The sequence below is a fragment of the Anguilla anguilla genome, chromosome 1, assembly GCF_013347855.1.
Source record: "Anguilla anguilla isolate fAngAng1 chromosome 1, fAngAng1.pri, whole genome shotgun sequence".
Classification (NCBI taxonomy): domain Eukaryota; kingdom Metazoa; phylum Chordata; class Actinopteri; order Anguilliformes; family Anguillidae; genus Anguilla; species Anguilla anguilla.
This window is the reverse complement of record NC_049201.1, coordinates 19895791-19914072: the sequence shown is the minus strand read 5'-3', so window position 1 is coordinate 19914072 and position 18282 is coordinate 19895791. Positions and strand designations below refer to the sequence as shown.

Here is an 18282-nt window from a genome sequence, read left to right as displayed (position 1 = left end):
CCCAAAGATCTTACTCATTAATTAACCAATAACATTAGTACGCTCTATGGTTAACACCAGGAGCGCGCACTCGAGACAGAGGCAGTCACATGCAGTAATGTTTCATTTGCGCAGGCGTCGCTAAATCCCGTGAGTTATAAACAGGAAGAGATATTTCTGCTGTGGTACGAAATGGGCAGATGAAAATTTGGTCAAAATGCGTTGATTCATTCGGCTTTATTTTTCCTTTTAAACGAGACATTCGTGTAATTCGCAATTACTTATCAAACCGTTGAATGACTTTAACGCTGATTCTTCGGAGACTAACTTTTCTTGTAACACGGAATATATTTTGAAAAGTTACTAGTCATATAAGTGTAGATTGGAAACTGATTTTTGTTACTTATGGCGTGAATTTAGAACGAAAGTAAGCCAGGTGTAGGTAGGTAGCTGGCTTGCAAAATAATTGTTTTGTGTGATCAGAACAGTTAATTCCTCTTGGGGAACTAATTGGTTGATGTTTTTGCAGAAACAGCATAAGCAGCTGACGGTATATTCGCACATATTGGTAGTTGTTCGCTACACTGCGAATTTAAGGAAGTGGAAATGAGCATCCGTGCATTGTGGATAATCACTCACGAGAAGGGGCAATCTGGAACTGTGCGCTTTTCAAAGTAAGTCAGTCTATTTTTGCATTTTAAGTTTATGCCCCCCCCCCCCCCCCCCCCCCCCCCGAATAAAAAAGCTATTTTTAATATGTCCATAGCCTAACTTACTTATTGTCATTAAAATGCCACTTAGCAGGACAAATGCTGTGGTATAGATGTATGTAACCTTTTGCTGGCTGTTGAATTTTACATTAACCTGTCCCACACTAAAATAATGTCTGTGATGTTATGGTTCTTGCCTGTTATTTCTCATTGTCTGTCTGCCTGTCTGGTGTTGTGTGCAGGCGGTATCCCACAGTAGAGCGGCGTGCCAAGTGTCTGGCAGGACGGCAGTATGTGGCTGTTCCAGAGGACTGTGGCATCCTCCACCCCCTCCTGACGGAGCTGGGGCTAACTGATCCTGATAAGCCCTTCGTTGTGTCACGGGACGACTGCGCCCGGCCCCAGCGCTCCCCAGCCCTGCAGCTGCACCTGGAGGCCCGGGACGGGGGGGCCCTGTGGCCCGTGCTGGCTATTGTTCAGGGAGGGCTGATCCTGGCCTGTCTGCCCTTGGTGGAGGCTCCCCCCGAACCTCGACCCCCCTTGCCCAGCCTGGCCTCCGTATCCCAGGGCCTCTCCTTGCTGACGGGCCTGCAGAGCTTCCTGTGTGGAGCTGGGGGTAAGCCGGAGGGGGACGCCCTTGCGTCCCGCCTGGCCCTATTGCCCTCGGTTCTCCTCCAGGTCTGTCCCCTGGGTACCCCCCTGGACACACCCCAAGCGGGCGCGTGGCCCGCTACCGCTGCACCCGCCCCGGCGGGGACCCAGAAGCAGCCCGCTTGGAAAGCGGGACTCCACCGGGGTAGGGCGGTGGTGAACGTGGCGCTGAGCGAGATGGTGCGGTCCATGCAGTACGGCAGCCGCAGTCGGCAGGACCTGTGGGACGTCTACGGCAGCGTCACCTGCAAGGTGAGGCCAGGGGCTCTGGAACTGCACCCCTCCCCCTATGTGGTAATGAAAGAGCCACACAGCCATGAACCATTTTACTGGAAGCTTAAAAATACGTGATTTGTAAATGCACATTTTAAAATGTGCATGTACATGTACCAGTGAACAATATATACCAACCAACCACAAGGGTCATTTATTTTTAAGCGAGCTTATACTTGTATCATATTCATATTATACTAAATTAGAAGCTTTTCTTAAAATACTTGTTGAATAACAAGTCCAGTGTAGTTATTCTGTTTATTGTCTAGGCAAACATATTTAGTCTCTAATTTATGAGCCTTAAGACCCTATGTAAACTGATCTGTGCGTGTTTTTGGTGGTGTGTTCATCTATAAATGAGTGAGTTATTCTTAACCCTGCGGCTTGCTTTCTTTCATCCCCTGCTTCCCGTCCCTGTGCCGGCGTGACATCAGTGTGAGGTGGAGGGGGTCCTGCCCAACGTGACGGTCACCCTCTCGCTCCCGCCCAACGGCTCGCCCCTGCAGGACATCCTGGTCCACCCCTGCGTGACCTCGCTGGACGCCAGCATCCTGACGGCCACCAGCGTGGACGAGAGCGATGGCTCCACCTACTCCGGGCCCTACAAATTCCCCTTCTCCCCCCCGCTGGAGCCCTTCCGCCTCTGCAGCTACACGTCTCAGGTACGGAGGCCTTGTAGTTGGACCAGGGCTTTCGATTTAAGCCACTGATCAGTAGGTTTTCATAAGTCTGCTCATTTAGAGGTTGTGTTCAGGAGTCTAGACTGAACAAGCATTTGTGAAAATAACAGAATATCATATATTGTATTAAAGTTCAATATTGTGCTGTAAGGTTTTATGAATATACAATCAATTGTAACTTAATGAACAACATTTTTACACAAGACCTGAATACAACTGCTATTCAGTGTAGCAATAACACTCTCTCTCAGTTTCCCAATTTTTATAATGCATAGCTTGACCGTAAGATAAGGGTAAGAGTGGTCTGAAGTACAGAAATACATTTTCAACCTCCACCTGTAGACTTTACAGCTCTTTTTCAATTCTTATCAATAACTCAGGCCCCTGGGTATTTCAAGCAGGTTTTTGTAACTTCACTGTATTGGAAAAAGGGCAGCCTTATGATGTACCCTGATCCATACAGAATGGGGCAAACTATGCGGAGGGAGGGGAGACGCAGCACGTCAATACAAAGAAAGAGTGGAAAGACCAGGCAGAGCCACCAGGTCACAGAGTGAATGGGAGAGACTCTCGTACTGTGTGTCAGTGTCCGCGGATGTAAAGCTATCTTAGCGCTGTCTGTATTCAGGTGCCGGTCCCGCCCATCCTGGGGTCCTATCAGCTGAAGGAGGAGGAGGGGCAGCAGCTCAGAGTGACAGTGAGCCTGAAGCTGCACGAGAGCGTGAGGAACAGCTTTGAGTACTGCGAGGCACACCTGCCCTTCTTCAACAGGTGAAACGCACACACAGGCACACGCAATCTCTGCACATATTAAGTCCCCAGGTCACCCAAGTTTAGAAGGGTTCGTATTAATTGTCCCCTTGCACACATCCATTTTCTATTGCCATTTTCTGAGATTTGACCCTGTGCAACAGAGGTGGGCAATGAGGGCCATATCCATTCCTGGATTTCATGCCAGCTTCTGGCCTTAATTACTTAATTAGCCCTAACATTGTCACCGTCTGACATTTTAGCTACAGTTCTTGATGACCACTTGAATGACAGCCAAAGACTGTTCTTATGTCTATGTATGAAACTTTTTACAGTGATCTATGAGTGTTGGCATGTACAGCCAATTAGCTCATTTAGCCAGGGTAATTGGCGAAAAGAAAAAGCTACACACTGGCCCTCCGGGATCAGAATTACCCTCCCCTGCTGTGGAGCCATTCCTGTTTTATGCAGTGCAGTGCAGTGCATCGAGCTGTATTTTGAACATAAAGTGTAGGCAAAAATTTGACAGTGAGGTTGTTAGCCCGTGTTGCTCAGCTAACAGGCTCCTAACTGTTTCTCCACAGGGGTCAGCTGGGTAACGTGGATGTGAAGGTGAGCTCAGGGCAGCTGGAGGTGTCCAGGGAGAAGGGCCTGCTGGTTTGGGTGCTAGGTACGGACAGCGGGTAGTATAGGCCTTATCTTATCCTTCTCCTGGGACTCCAGTGTCCCATGACAGCCTGGTGTTTTTGTAATGAATGTAATGAATGTCCAAATCTCCCTGCCACCCCAGGACAGAAGTTTCCCCGGTCTCGGGAGGTGTCTCTGGGGGGGTCTGTGAGTTTCTCCGGCCAGTCTTCAGGACCAACCGATCCTCTGTGCACAGGGCTGACGGCCTACATCAAAGTGAGTGTGGATTCTGCTTCTTAAAATCATTTTATATAACAGAAAATTTAACTTGACTTATTATCTATTACACTGATGTAACTGAAGCCTCCCTCTCATCTACGGAGTAGTAACATTACAGAACATATGGAAATGCATGACTTGTTCTTTCCAAGTAAACTGTGAATTGTATGTGTTACCCCTCTCCTAGGAGAATAAAATTTTTTTTTAAAATTTTTAATGCCAGTGCGTATTTGTTTCTGTGTCACAGCTGTACTTCCGGGTTCCGGACCTGACCCTGTCCGGATGCAGTGTGGACCAGCACTCCGTGCAGGTCTACTCCACGGCAAAGGCTCGCAACACCACCTGTGAGTGTTACGCCACAGCGCCACCCTCAGCCGAGGAGGCGAAACGCCTGCCCTTCCCCCACATCTCCCCCCAGCTTTAAGAACAGCTGGCCCACAACAGTGTCATTAGGCTTGTGTAATTGGACCAGAGACCCCATCGTTACCATCATGGTCAATATGGAGAATGCTTTAGGCCTTTACTCATTACTGAGGAAAGCTTACGGTCTTGAGCGTCTTGTGTAAAATGAGATGCAGTTTGTACAAACGAGGAAACTCATTTCATATGGATGCTGCTATTTGGGAAAACTAAATGCTCTCATTATTTCAGGTCTACAAGCAAAATGACTTTTTGAATGTCTTATTTCCACATTTCAGTGTAGTTAATTGGGGTAGTCGTTGCTTGGCAGCAGTAATGTGTGAGGGACTGTGTGTGACAGGGTTCTGTCGCAAGTGTGTCATTATAACTTCAGAAAAGTTTTTTCCAAATAAGAGTGGTGCAGCCTCAAAGTTACTGCTTTTAAAACCACTTAGTGCCTTGGGTTCAGTAACGACAGGAGAGTGTGTGTGATTGTGGTTTGCCATAGTTTACCTCCAAATCCTGACACACTCTCTCCCTTTCTTCTGTCTTTCTGTGACCCTGCAGCTCGTGAGCTGGTGTCTGCCGAGTATTACATCTGGAACTCCACTGGCGATGCCCCCGTTTCCTCAGGAATGATGCTGTAGCGCACCTCTGGGGATGCAGAGAAGGGACGCACCTTCCTGCTGTTGGACAGACCAAAGACACCGGGAAAGCTGGAACCCCATATGCCACCACATACCAGTGGATGGTTTACTCTGACTGTGATGGCGCCTGGTCTTTCTGCGACCGCCAAAGACCTATTCCCTTCGGCTTAGTGTCTGGTGATGAATTTGGTAATGCAAGAGAAAGTGAAGAAAATCTAACTGGGTTTCCTGACTGTAAATCAGTATTCTCCGTGTTCCAAGAACATAGACATGAACACTGCTTACAGTAGGGGCTGGTTTTGTCTTCAGCAGAGCCACTGAATTGCTTTAGTTTTCATTTTAAATGGGAAATGGTTTCAGTGCAGCGCCTCCTGTTCAGTCCAATTCAGTGTCTGGAATTAGAATGGGAAAATAATAGGCAAATGAAGAGCCTGTTTATGCATACCACGTTTTCCTTAATTGCAAATCGGCGTGGAATTCAAGTCTGCGCCTTTCTAATAAAATGACATTAAAAAGTTGCGTTGGTCCTGCGGGTTGACAGGTTGTCCTCATTAAGAATGTTGTTCGGTATTGACGGTGGCCATTCAGCAGATTTCGGAATTTGGAAACGGTCCCCTCATCCCATGTCTCCAGAGCGTCCACCCCACACCCCCACACCCCCCCCCCCTTCATCCTCCTCCAAAGGCCCCTAATTTAGTGCCTCTCAATCAGCCAGACAAGCGGGCAGGCCGGGGCCCCGTCGCCCGGGCCGGAGCCGGGGGCCGCTCTGGCAAAGGGCTCAGGCTGTGAGAGGGAGGGGGCTTATCGGGGCCGCGTCAGCGCCACAAAGGGAGCCCGTCTGGAGGACTGGCAGGCCTCCCCGTCCCCCGCGCCCCCCCCCCCACTCCAGCCCCCTCTGTCTGTCTGTCAGCCAGCGCCCCCGCGAGCCCCTTCAGACGGCAGGGCCTCTCCGGGCCCGGGGCCGCCCCGCCACGCCGCGCCCTTCTCTCAGGGGCTGGAGGGTCCCCTCGCTGGGCAGCTGAATGGCTAATTGGGGCGACAGATGTAAAGGCCGGGCTTGAGTGCCGAGGGCTCCTGTGAAAAGAGGACAGGAAGGGGTGGGGTGGTGGTATGGTGGGGGGGAGGGGGGGTACATTTTCGGGAGGTAGGTGATGTAGGGCCATCCTCTGTGCTGGGCCTCAGTTCGGCTCTTGTGCCTCCAACCTTACAATTCAGGAAATGGGATTGAGGAAGACTGTTCTGACAAGACTGCTGTGAATGGGGCTGGGCATGTTTCTTCAGTAACATAGTGCGCATACATAAACACTGAGTGCATTTATAGCTATGCAGTGAGCCCAGGGGATGTCATAGACCAGGGTCTGTCCCTAGCCCTGACTCATTTATCCCAAATCAACGTTATGCGGTTTCAGTTTGTCACTGCTCAGGCTTGGAGAAGCCCTTTTGTGTGCAGATGTGTTTAGATGGTCATCTTAAGCACTGGGCCGTTTTTCCTGAGATGGTTGAGTGGTTTCCACTGACACTGATAATATGGGACGGGAGTCAACTGACATCACTTTGTGTATGTGTGTGTGTGTGTGTGTGTGTGTGTGGGGATGTGATGTCGAGCTGTACCTCTATGTCCCTATAGCCTGGGAAATCTTCCTGGTCCCAGTTGACCTCTGACCCCCTGTGCTAATCCCCCCCGCTCCCCAGTCTGCCCAAAGCGGAGACTCCACCATTGTCTTCCTCTGTCTTCCCTCTTTCCAGGTTCCCAGCGCGAGCGCCCCGCCGGCCTCTCCTGCTTGGAGTCAGCGCCCGTCCTCCTTTGAGTCTGGGGAGGTGGGGCGGCTTAATTCGCCACAGCAAACCGGATCCGCTTCTCTCTTCCCATGCTCCTCTCTCTCTCTCTGCCCCCCCAATCCTCGTATGGCGGCAACAGATAGGGAGCGCCACCTAATCGTGATGGACAGCTCCTCCAGGTTCGGAACGGAACATTCCGGAACAGTCTGAGAGTCAGGCCCATCTCGCGGGTCACAGCAGGCCTCATTTTCTGACCGGGACCTCCATTTTGCCGTTCCGCCACGCGGCCGCTTCATACCGTGTGCATATAGAGCGGCTCGGGCTGAGTAGCAGGGTAATTCCGGGGCTGGTAGCTGGTAGCTGGTAGTGCGCGCTACGTTGGCGCTGGCGGGGTTAAAGCGAAGAGGTGGACCGCGAGCCTCGATGGTTCCGTGTTTTCCGCTTTCGCCCAGGCTGTTGTGAGAGCTCCATTGTCCGCCGCTTGCCGCTCCAGCCCCCTCGCTGATAGAGACACGACATTCTCACGTGGATTTCCACCCCCCGAAGACTGACCGTGACCAATCCTCTGGCAATTGGAACCAATTGCTCACGCAGCGACCCTCGCTTCCTTTTATGTAGAAGCACGGGACGGCAGATACTGTAGCTCTGAGCTTCCCCTTCCCCTCTTTCTTTTTTTAATTTGCCTTTTTAAGAAGAGGGGTGTGTGAACTGAGCTGGAAAAGGAAATGTTTCTGAAGTACCGGGGACAGGGGTAAGGCTCCACAATGCCCAAATCCGCTGCCAGACAGGCTTCAAAAAGCTGTGCAGTCACCGGGCTCCATCTAGCTGGCAGACAGACCTCGTCGTTAATTAAATAAATCTTAAGTCAATGGGCTGGTTTTAATTTGCTTTTAAACTACACACGAATGCTTTCCGTCTGAACTCAGGAATCTGTAAAAGCCACGGACGAAGCAAATCGGAGATAAGGGAAGCACGACGGCCTGCGCGACTCTTCAAAATTCGCAGGTGCATCGGGGGAAGAATGCGCGAGTCCTTCGGGGAGGGAGCGAAAAATAAAACTTGGGGAAGCGAAACTGCCGGCGAATTCAGCGGAGCGCACATATCAGCAGCCGCAGCTTCCGTGAGCCCATTACCGAGTCAGTCAATATTTAGGAGTCGGTCAATATTTAAGATAGAGAGGCAGGGAGCGCATCCGTGTCTGCCTCTCCTCCCCGCCATGTTAAAGGGAGGAAATTGATTCCAGGGGAAAAAGAGGGCAATTTATCCAAGCCAATGGCAAATTGAATCAGGAGCGGCTAACCGACTGGAGAAAGCTCACAGAAGGCAGAGCCCAATGGCTGATAAAGCCATGCAAACAATTAATGGCAGTGGCAGCTGAGCTGGAGGAAAAACAATGAGCGTTTCTTGTGGAAAGCGTCGCTGAAAAGCTGGAGTGTCAGGAGCGACAAGACAAGTCTCTAGTGCGTTCTGTAAATGAAATCACTGCTGATGGGTGAAATTGCCTTAAAAGTGTTAGTACATCTCCTTCGGAATTGAGATTACTTGAAAATTGCTAGAATAGCCATTTAGAGAACTCAGAATTTCAATCAAGTGCGATATTTAAATATTTGAGCCTGCTCAAAAAGCACACCTTATATTTAATATTAAATATATTTTCTGTTTATTTTCCAAATGTGAAAATATTTACCGCAAACTAGCCAAAAGTTTAAATATGTGGATGTAAAATAAATATATAAAAATAATTCAGAAAATTGTCTACCCATGGGGTTTACCCATGATGCCCTGCAAGTGCCACTTTTTTCTGAAAGTAACATCATTTCAGAAACAACTTGGCATGCAAAATCTCAAGTTCAGAGTTGCAGTTATATAGTGTATTAATGGTATCAATAATTTGCTTAACACCCTAGCAGCAATGGTCAGTTTTAGCTGTATATCTGACTAATTGATTTGAACTGTAACTTAGTCAGCTAATGTTAATGATAGGAAGAGCTGGGAAGCAGCAGCCTCAATAATAGTGAGTGGTACTGAATGACAGTGTGGTGTACCAGTCAATGCTTCAGGACAGGAGGACATGAGCAGCACAGCCACAGGCAGTGCCATAAGAAGAAGCAGCACACCGGGTGCAGCTAAGTGAATTCTTGATGAGGCAACTTCTAGAATGCCCACATCTGTGGTCAATGAGATGACCGGTGACAACAGTTCGAGAGCACGCCCCTGTCGCAGGTGAGGTGACTAGGAAGGAAGTAGAAAGTACAAGGAAGTGCAGTGCTCCCTGACACTAGAGGTCTGGAGAGCAGTGGAGGGTAATAGAGGGCAGGACACTTTGAGAGTGCTGTATGGAAAGCATCGACTCGCAATAGCTGGGGAGTGTAGGGAGCACTGGAAAGGGGAATACTGGCTGTAGCTGGGTAGAGAGTCTGTGGGACCGTACAGCCCTGCCGAAGCGCATTCCTCAGTCAGGACCAGCAGGAGCAGGTGGACAATGACATCAGCTGTTGGGCAGTGGCTCCAATGACACAGATGGCTTTCACTCCTCTCAAGCCAGTCGCTGTCCTACTGCAGTCACACAGACCAGTGATTTTGGGCTTCCCACATCACTCATATCACAGGCAGATTTTCATCCCATAACTGAAGTTAAAGATCCCTTTTAAGTTCCTTAAGTCTTCACCACAGTGATGTCAGTCACCAGTGGATTGGTGAATTATCTTACTTTTTTCTCTTTACTTTTTTACAACAAAGATTTAGCTTTGATAAAAAGAGCCATTTGTTTTGTATGTAAAGATACAAACAATAATTTTAGTTCAGATTTAACAGAATGCAATATAATTTATGCAAAATGTTTAATTTGTAAACAAATATTGTGAGGAGGATCCAGATTTCTGATATGAATATGGTAAGATAAAAATAATATAAAGCCCTATCTATTTATTCAGCATAATCTCTGAGCTGAAAATTTAGACTCAGGTGCGCGCAGAATCGAACATTTCTACATTAGCAGTGGCATTGGCGCTGGCATATTCGTTTATCGTTTCCTGTTACCTTGACTATGTCTCCCTCTAGTGGAAAATATTGCGAACTGTTCCTAGGTAAATGTAATCTAATAGAACATTGTTTCCTTTCATATCTTCTTGCATGCACAACACACCCTGTAGCGATACTTCATTTGGGTGTGTTAGCGTAGGCCTAATGTCTTTTTATGTCGGCTGCAGATGTCTTTGCTCTGTATGAATCAACTAATCTAAGCAGTAACCAGCCCAAGATCAACACAAGAATTCACTTTGCCACTTGCTCAAATTTATGGAGCCTATTATGCGCCATATATAATAATATAATGACTTACTTCATTGCTATTAACATTCTAAAGCATGCATAGTTTATCTAGTACTGGTACATACCAAATATGAATTTAGCAACCAATTCTACAATACATTACAGCAATTTAACAACTATTTTATTATATGTAACGTGTTGTTGCTCTTTTGGACCAGCAAGACGATGTGCACGTTTATCACTTAGGAATCTTGCTTTTAAAACGTGAAAAATAGAAGAATCCAAACGCATCCAACACGCGATAAGCGATTTTCGGAAGAATCGAAAGGCACCATTTATTTGAATGCCTGTAATCATATATAGGTTATTTACAAAGATTAAAACAGCAAATATTTCCAAATGTATGGTATTCTGAATGTTACTGTTATCTTCTGCATTAAATAAATGAATATTGAGTCATTTTACTAAATTAAAAGAGTTCATTTCCAACTAGTGTAACATTTAATGTTATTTAATCACTATTTAATCATTAAACATAAATCATCATAGTTTGGTTAACAGAATACTGTTAGCTGAAGCACCTAAGTCATTGCTCCCCTGAGTGTCGTAAAGCATCCCCCTCCCCCTTCGCTGGCGGTCGCTTCACTTTCCGGCAGCGGGGAGCAGGGAAGGGAAGCCGAGGGTACTGAGTCGGGCAACTACTAGAGGAGACACGAGATAGTGGACTGGAAAATCTCTGGTAAATTTTACGTTACCACCGGTGAACTGGAACTACGCCCACACGCCACTTGCTGCTGGAATATACCTGTCTTGATTATTTTTCGTCCAAAATTTCCCTGAATGAAGTGCAATGGCTGAAGTGCCGCCTGGGCCTAGCGCGTTGCCTGCATCCCCGGCCGAAATTATTCTCTTCCCCGGGGGTGTCTGCGCTGTACCCGGGGAGGGGGAAGAACGAGGCTGCGGGAGAGGAGATACTTTGGTCCCCGGGACAGGACAGCAACCACACGTAAGTGAGGGTAAGGGGACGAGCAAAACGAACCAGAATCATCTGTACTCTCACCCGGCAGCTCTAAATTTCCACACATCGACACAACAGCAACTCAACGGCTTAATCAGCTCGGCGGAGGACGGCCTCCTTTTCACCCATCATAGCCGTACGCACAGCCACCTTCACCACCGGGCTCACAGACCGCCTGACAGCCAGAGAGTACCGGTAGAGCACTGTGACAGCGCAAGTGAGGCCCCGGTTGGGACTGCCGAGAGCAACAACTTAAACGACAGAAATTGTGGCGATTACCAGCAGGAACACAGTCCGCGTGTACAGAAGAACCACTCGCATTCAAACAACAACAGTATCAACAGCATGCTGACCATGGCCAGAACCGAGGCGACGTTAGGTCAGAGTGCCGGTGAGGAGCGGAGCAGGAAAGGCGACCATAGCAGGACTGAACCGCAACCCTCCCTAGATGACCCTCCTGACGGAGAGGCGGCGGAGGGTGGGAGAGGCCCTGAAACGCAGCGGGCTGGAGTAGAGTTGGCGGCGGCTCTTGATGCCGCCGCTGTTCTGCAGACCCCGGTGTCGGAAATGGAGAGGCTAGATCTCAATTCCAAAGCCGAAGGAGTTGAGGAGGAAGATGGGGCAATCCAGTATGTCAGATACGAGTCTGAATTACAGATGCCGGACATCATGAGGCTGATCACTAAGGACTTGTCGGAACCTTACTCAATTTACACCTATAGGTACTTCATTCACAATTGGCCTCAGCTGTGCTTTCTGGTACGTATACAGTTCTGTTGGTTAATGTGGGTCTGTCAATGGCATGAATTGACAAAATGTATTGCTTGCTGTACAGATAAGTCGTGCTGCCAGCCCTCCAGATGGGTGGCTAGGTGGTTTTTTTGTAAGGTGTGGTTTATAGTGAATAAGTTACAAATCACATCACTGTGATTCAATTTTACTACTGATAATGTCATTGTTGTCCTTTGTCATTGTCCCTTGTCATTGCTCTTGTCATTGTGTTGTAAATGTTATTAATGATTACATTCAGGTAGGAATACACTCAAGAAGGGATGGTAATGTAATGTTGGGTGGGCACAACTGAGTATTACCCATTTCTGTATTCAGAGCCTCTTAGCCCTGTGGAAAGTAGCAGAGGATAAAATAAGTCCTTTTGATTTAATTGGTGAGTTTTGTTGTCAGCCTAAAATCACCACATACCAATTCTACCTGTATATTCATTAAAAGAAAATATACTAGGCAAGATGTGGGTGATATAACTGAACACAAGAAGCTCCACTCTAAAGCTCCTCACGAACGCAGGTGCAGACTTCACAGTCGTTTCGAGGGAGGCTGTCATTGCTCGGGGCATCGAAAAACAGGTTTTTCCTCACAAGTGTTGGCGAGCGTTTCTCCAGGAAAGCGGGGTTTGCATTAACGTGAGAGGGTTTTACAACAAAACCACAAAAAAAAAGAAAAGAGAAAACGCGTCCTGGGACAGCCGCCGTTTGGGACGCAGCGGACCGGTTCCCCCGGCCCTGTTTCCGCCAGCGCTGGTTTGAGTGGGAGTGCCGTGCTGGGGCTGGTGCTGGGGCTGGGGCTGGGGCTGGGGCTGGGGCTGGGGAGCTGGGCTGGGGCTGGGGCTGGCGCTGGCGCTGGGGCTGGGGCTGGGCCGCTGAAGGACTTTGGAATGCCACAGCCCTCGCGGTTGGCATGCTGTTGTAAGGCGATACGCCCGGCGTGCGTTTATTTTCTCCCTCTGCGATGCTGGGCTCGAGATAGCGCCTCGGCGCTCGCACAGCACCAGATGACTTGAGACTCATGCGGTCCTGCTTTCGTAAAGGGAGAACCTTGACCACGAGTAAACACAAAAACACACACTCTCTCTCTCTCTCTCTCTCTCTCTCTCTCTCTCTCTCTCTCTCTCTCTCTCTCTCTCTCACTCTCTCTCACTCTCTCTCACTCTCTCTCTCTCTCTCTCTCACTCACTCTCTCTCACACACACACACACACACACACACACACATGCACATACACACACACACACACACTCTCAAAACCCCCAGGAAGCAGTCCCCATTGCACATTCGAGGCCTGGCTCCTGGCTCTGAAATTTGCGAACTCAGTGCTTCTGAAGCAGGGAAAATGAGTGGTGTTTCGGCTTTGGGCTGTTATGTTTACTGTGCTGTCTGCAGCTGTACACACATGCAAGGAAAGCAGAATTGCCCAATTCATCCTGGAATTGAGGGCACGTGGTCGGTTGTGAAAAGTCTGCCGTACGAGTTAACTGGAGGAAAGATTTACTAGGACCTGTCACACTTGTTCTCAGTTTGGCATATGCCTTGCTTGCATATACCCTACTTCAGTTCTCAGTTTTGAGGAAACTAGATGACTTTGGAGGGTGGGGTAGTGAATGATTCTTATTGTATGTTGTGTTCAGGTATTTGTATTTTTGTTGTATTATTGTTTCATGAAGCAGGCCGGAATCAAGGAATTTCTCCATTGATGACAGGCCATCTGCACCCTGGGCCTGGTAGTCTAGGTTCCTGTCCTGAACTGGGGCAAATTCACTCAAGTTTCAACAGCTAATTCACACAGCTCAGTATTCAGATTTCTGCTGAAGTTTCCATTGAAGCATTACTCCTTTTATCTGGCGTATCAGCTGGAGGAGAGGCAGAATGTTTCATTTCCCTTTGTAGAATTTGAGCCGTTCCCTGTTCAGGCCTGAGCAGTGCATGAATTAATTTGCTTCAGACCTTTTGTGTCACCGTGGACTAATGAATATTCTTTGAAAATTCACACGAGGACGTGGCTTGTGAATATTGAACACAGCGCCTCAAATTCGGAGATATTATGCAAAAGCGAAACATCGTACTGTTGAGTGAGTATGCACAAAGCAGCGAAACGTTTTCCTGTGTGGACTTTTTTTTTTTTCAGAAACCTTTACGCCTCCCTCCGAGAATAAAGACAACCAGAGAGAAGAAATCTATTTAACCGAAGATCGGTCTCCCGTAAGACTGTCCTCTGACTGATTACGGATACGTCTGACGAGAGCGACGTGATGCATTGTCGCTTCGTCCCATCTCCACGAAATCGATACCGCCCCCCCCTCCCGCCCCGGTAGCGGTGCGTGCCAGAGTAGTAAATGTTTTGAGCGGTTCCTGCGATCCGTCATCCTCCGCAATGGATGAGCCTGTAATCCGCTCCGCGTCCGCAGCGCTGCAGGCCCGCGCTGTGCTTTCACGCGGGCGCGCAGCCCAAGGTTGCTAAGCGGGGTGTCGGGTTACGCTCCAGAACGCCGCCGCCGCCGCCGCCGCCGCGGCATCTATATATAATCGGGTCCCCGCGAGCCGCTGGCCTGCACGGGTCCGCCGGACGCCGCGTGGCGGCCCGGGACACCGCCGCCGTCGCTAACGGAAGCCACGTGCGAGCGGTCGCGTGCGCCGCGTGTCCGTCGCCGGCGGCGGCCGTTCCTGTGGCCCCGGGCTCCTCTTACGGAGGTGGAATCCAGTTAAGTTCTCTGTGCTTTCACACAGGTCCGGCGCACCTGTTTAACGGCACTGATCGCCCTGTTAGCTTCTCTGTAGCTCTTCCTTAAGTGAGTCTACTTCTCCACCATAGAGATACAAAGGCTCGTAGATTACTATGACACAGAGCAGGCTGGGCCTGGTCGATAGCCCGGGTGTCAGGTTAAATGGATTGGCCGAGCGCTACGTTAGCGTCGCAGTGGGACTGAGGGTGGGCTGTGGTGTGAGTGGGCGCTGGATGTGCAGATCTGCCCTCCTCACCGGTGTGTTGTGTGCAGGCCATGGTGCAGCAGGAGTGTGTGGGTGCCATCGTGTGCAAGCTGGACATGCACAAGAAGATGTTCCGCCGGGGGTACATCGCCATGCTCGCTGTGGACTCCAAATACCGGAGGAAAGGCATCGGTAAGCATGCTCAGTGCTACTGCTACTCACATCCCCACTGCCACTCTACTCACATCCCCACCGTCGCTCTACTCACATCCCCACTGCCACTCTGTTCACGTCCCCACCACCGATCTGCTCTCCTCCCCACTGCCTCTCTGATCACATCCCCACCGACACTCTGCTCAGATCCCCACCGCCACTCTGTTCAAATCCCTACTGCTGTGCTCACATCCCCACCGCCACTCTGCTCAGGTCCCCACCACCGATCTGCTCACATCCCCACCGCCACTCTGCTCAGGTCCTCACCGCCACTCTGCTCACATCCCTACCGCCACTCTGTTCACGTCCCCACCACCGATCTGCTCACATCCCCGCCGCCACTCTGCTCAGGTCCCCACCGCCACTCTGCTCACATCCCCACCGCCACTCTGCTCAGGTCCTCACCGCCACTCTGCTCACATCCCTACCGCCACTCTGTTCACGTCCCCACCACCGATCTGCTCACATCCCCGCCGCCACTCTGCTCAGGTCCCCACCGCCACTCTGCTCACATCCTTACCACCACTCTGTTCAAATCCCTACTGCTGTGGTCACATCCCCACCACCGCTCTTCTCAGATCCCCACCGCCGCTCTGCTCACATCCACATCGCCACTACTCACATCCCCATTGCCACTCTGCTCACATCCCCACTGCCTCTCTACTCACATCCACATCGCCACTCTGCTCACATCCCCACTGCTGCTGTGCTCACATCCCCACCACCGCTCTGCTCAGATCCCCACCGCCACTCTGTTCACATCCCCACTGCCGCTGTGCTCACATCCCCACCGCCGCTCTGCTCATGGTGCCCACCACCGCGGTGCAGTTCCCGCCCCTCGGAGGTCTCGCCGTTTCCTCCTGACCTGAGCTGTGCCCCTGTGTTTCAGGTACCAATCTGGTGAAGAAAGCCATCTACGCCATGGTGGAGGGGGACTGCGATGAGGTACGTGCTGCACTACAGAGCCCTGCTGCTCCCTTAGGCCCGTGCTGCACTACAGAGCCCTGCTGCTCCCTTAGGCCCGCGGCACGCAGGCTCCTGACTCAGTGCATCAGCAGGCCTGACAGGAGCGGAGTGTAGGGGTGCACCGATCGGCCGATCGATCGATCAAAGCACACTCAGAGCAGCTGAGAAAAGATTCAGCCACATTGAATCAGGGCTCCTTCACGGTGTGGCTACGACATCAATAAAACAAGAATTCTGTTAATAATAGTAATAATAATAATAATAATAATAATAATGATAAATTGGAATTTTAATGTATTGGTAACCTTTCGAGCAAATAAACAATCGTATGTTTTTTTTTTTGTTGTTGCCTGCTGCTTTAAAAATCTGTAAAAAAAAAATCAGCAACCAGAATCGGCCATAAAAATTAATGATCGGTGCACCCCTAATGGAATGTGCTTAAAATAGGTTGACGTAAAATATCGTATTGATAATATGGCTGCGGCATAATATAATCTGTATATACTTCATGCTATGTGGACAAATGCAAGTAGCCACTTTCAGATATTGCAGTGTTTTTTTTTTACTGTGCTTGAAACTTTTCAACAGTCAGCATATTTACAGTATATTTCAGAATATTCCACAAGGCTGCACAAGAACAGCCTTAACACATAGGAACATGAGAGGGGATGGCATGTAAAATAAATGAATCCTTTCACTTCTAAATGGTAGACAAAGACAAGTGCAATTAGCGCTAGATATGCGTTATTTAGAGCCAAGCAGTGGGTGTAGCGATTGTGTTCGAATAACTTCACTTTGGTGCCAAATTGCATAACATGGGGCTTTCTGCAGTCAGATCCGACTCCTCCTCCTTATCACCCATCCAGTTATTTTTCTAATAAAACGTAAAACATATTAGTCAAAATAATGATGTGTTGAAGTGACTGCAAAACTACGACATTGGGCTGGGTGATGTAGTCCTTTGATAATTAATATTTTCTGAGTGCAAAATTTGTCATCGTTACCATGCATTCTATTGCCTTTCTTTCCCTCTTTCTTTATTTATACCCGATGCGGTAGTGAATCCAGACGTCACAGGCAACATGAAATCCTCCCGGAAAAAAATCACTTCAGATGACTGTTGAATGTTGCTAAGACAGCCAATTAGCAGCAAGGTCATTGAGCTTCCATGTGATCATGTGATCTGTTTTTGTCAATCACATGTAAGCTGCAAAGCCTTACTGCTGATTGGCTGTCTTATCAACATCCAGAAGATACAAGTGGTCATTTTTTTCCGGAAGCATTTCAGGTTGCCTCCGAAGTTCAGATGTTCACTATCGTATCAGATATAAATGAAGGAAAAACACAGAAAAAAGGCAAAACACCGCATACAACACTACACACCCAATGCCATCACTACCCTGCATGTGCTTCATATCTCCAGCTTGTTCAAGCACTTTGGCTGAGCCTTCCAAGATTCCACGTGTAGAATTTTGGCAGACAGGTCCCATAATCTCCCGTTCTGTTACCTGTGTAGAGTCATTGCTTTGTGTGCTACTAGCTTTTAAATAAAAAGAGAAAAAGAGTAAACCAAGGCATTCGGAAAAAACACTCACTCATTGAGAGCACAGAGAAAATGCTGAAAAATCAAATCCTTTTGGATTTAGTTGGTTTCCATTCAGTGAGCGCAGGTTCTGATTTTCTCTCAGTCGTGGTAATCAAATGATATTGTCACTTTTAATAGATATCGAAAGTGATAATGTCTTGGTGGTTGAATGTGCTCCTGTCTGTCCAAATGTTTCGACAAAATCTAGTGAAGTGTTCTGCAGTTAACAGAATTGTGTTTTGGAATTTACTGGACATGCAGTTTCTGTCAGTACAGATTAATTGGTGGAATGCATATAGTGTGGCCAAGAGATTGCAGTAGATGTACACGTTATATGCACTGTGTGCGTGTTTAAATGCGTGTTGACTGTTGTTTTTGGGCGCTCTCTCTGCAGGTGGTTTTGGAGACGGAGATCACCAACAAGTCTGCCCTGAAGCTGTACGAGAACCTGGGCTTTGTGAGGGACAAGCGGCTCTTCCGGTACTATTTAAACGGGGTGGACGCCTTGCGGCTCAAGCTGTGGCTCCGCTAGCCGCGCCCGCCGACCCCCGCCCGCCTCCACTTTCCCCCAGCTCCTCCCTCTCCCGCCCCAGCTCCTCCCTCTCTCCTGGACACAGGTCGAAAAGGAACAGGCTTCTGGACGGGGAGGAAAAAGCCAACAAACAAACGAATTAACATGAGTTTAAAAAAAAAAAAGAGAGAGAAATGAAACAAATAAAGACTATTGAGACTTTAAAGTA

At 48.9% G+C, this 18282-nt stretch overlaps 2 protein-coding genes across 4 annotated transcripts; both read left to right on the top strand.

Moving 5' to 3' along the window:
• Positions 1–106: 106 nt before the first annotated feature.
• ap5m1 (adaptor related protein complex 5 subunit mu 1) lies at positions 107–5521 on the top strand. 3 transcript variants are annotated; one of them, XM_035382367.1, is made up of 9 exons: positions 107–164; positions 509–653; positions 932–1592; positions 2048–2275; positions 2922–3064; positions 3628–3713; positions 3834–3946; positions 4197–4293; positions 4916–5521. In XM_035382367.1, the coding sequence occupies exons 2-9, from the start codon at positions 586–588 to the stop codon at positions 4993–4995; spliced, it is 1476 nt and encodes a 491-aa protein (XP_035238258.1). In that variant the 5' UTR covers positions 107–164; positions 509–585; the 3' UTR covers positions 4996–5521. The 3 variants fall into 3 exon arrangements, with proteins under 3 accessions (XP_035238258.1, XP_035238108.1, XP_035238186.1); XM_035382217.1 differs by having other exon boundaries at positions 136–421; XM_035382295.1 differs by having other exon boundaries at positions 136–653.
• A 5156-nt stretch (positions 5522–10677) lies between these two features.
• On the top strand, positions 10678–18282 carry naa30 (N-alpha-acetyltransferase 30, NatC catalytic subunit). Its single transcript, XM_035432783.1, has 4 exons — positions 10678–11821; positions 14847–14970; positions 15881–15936; positions 17937–18282. The coding sequence occupies exons 1-4, from the start codon at positions 10895–10897 to the stop codon at positions 18072–18074; spliced, it is 1245 nt and encodes a 414-aa protein (XP_035288674.1). The 5' UTR covers positions 10678–10894; the 3' UTR covers positions 18075–18282.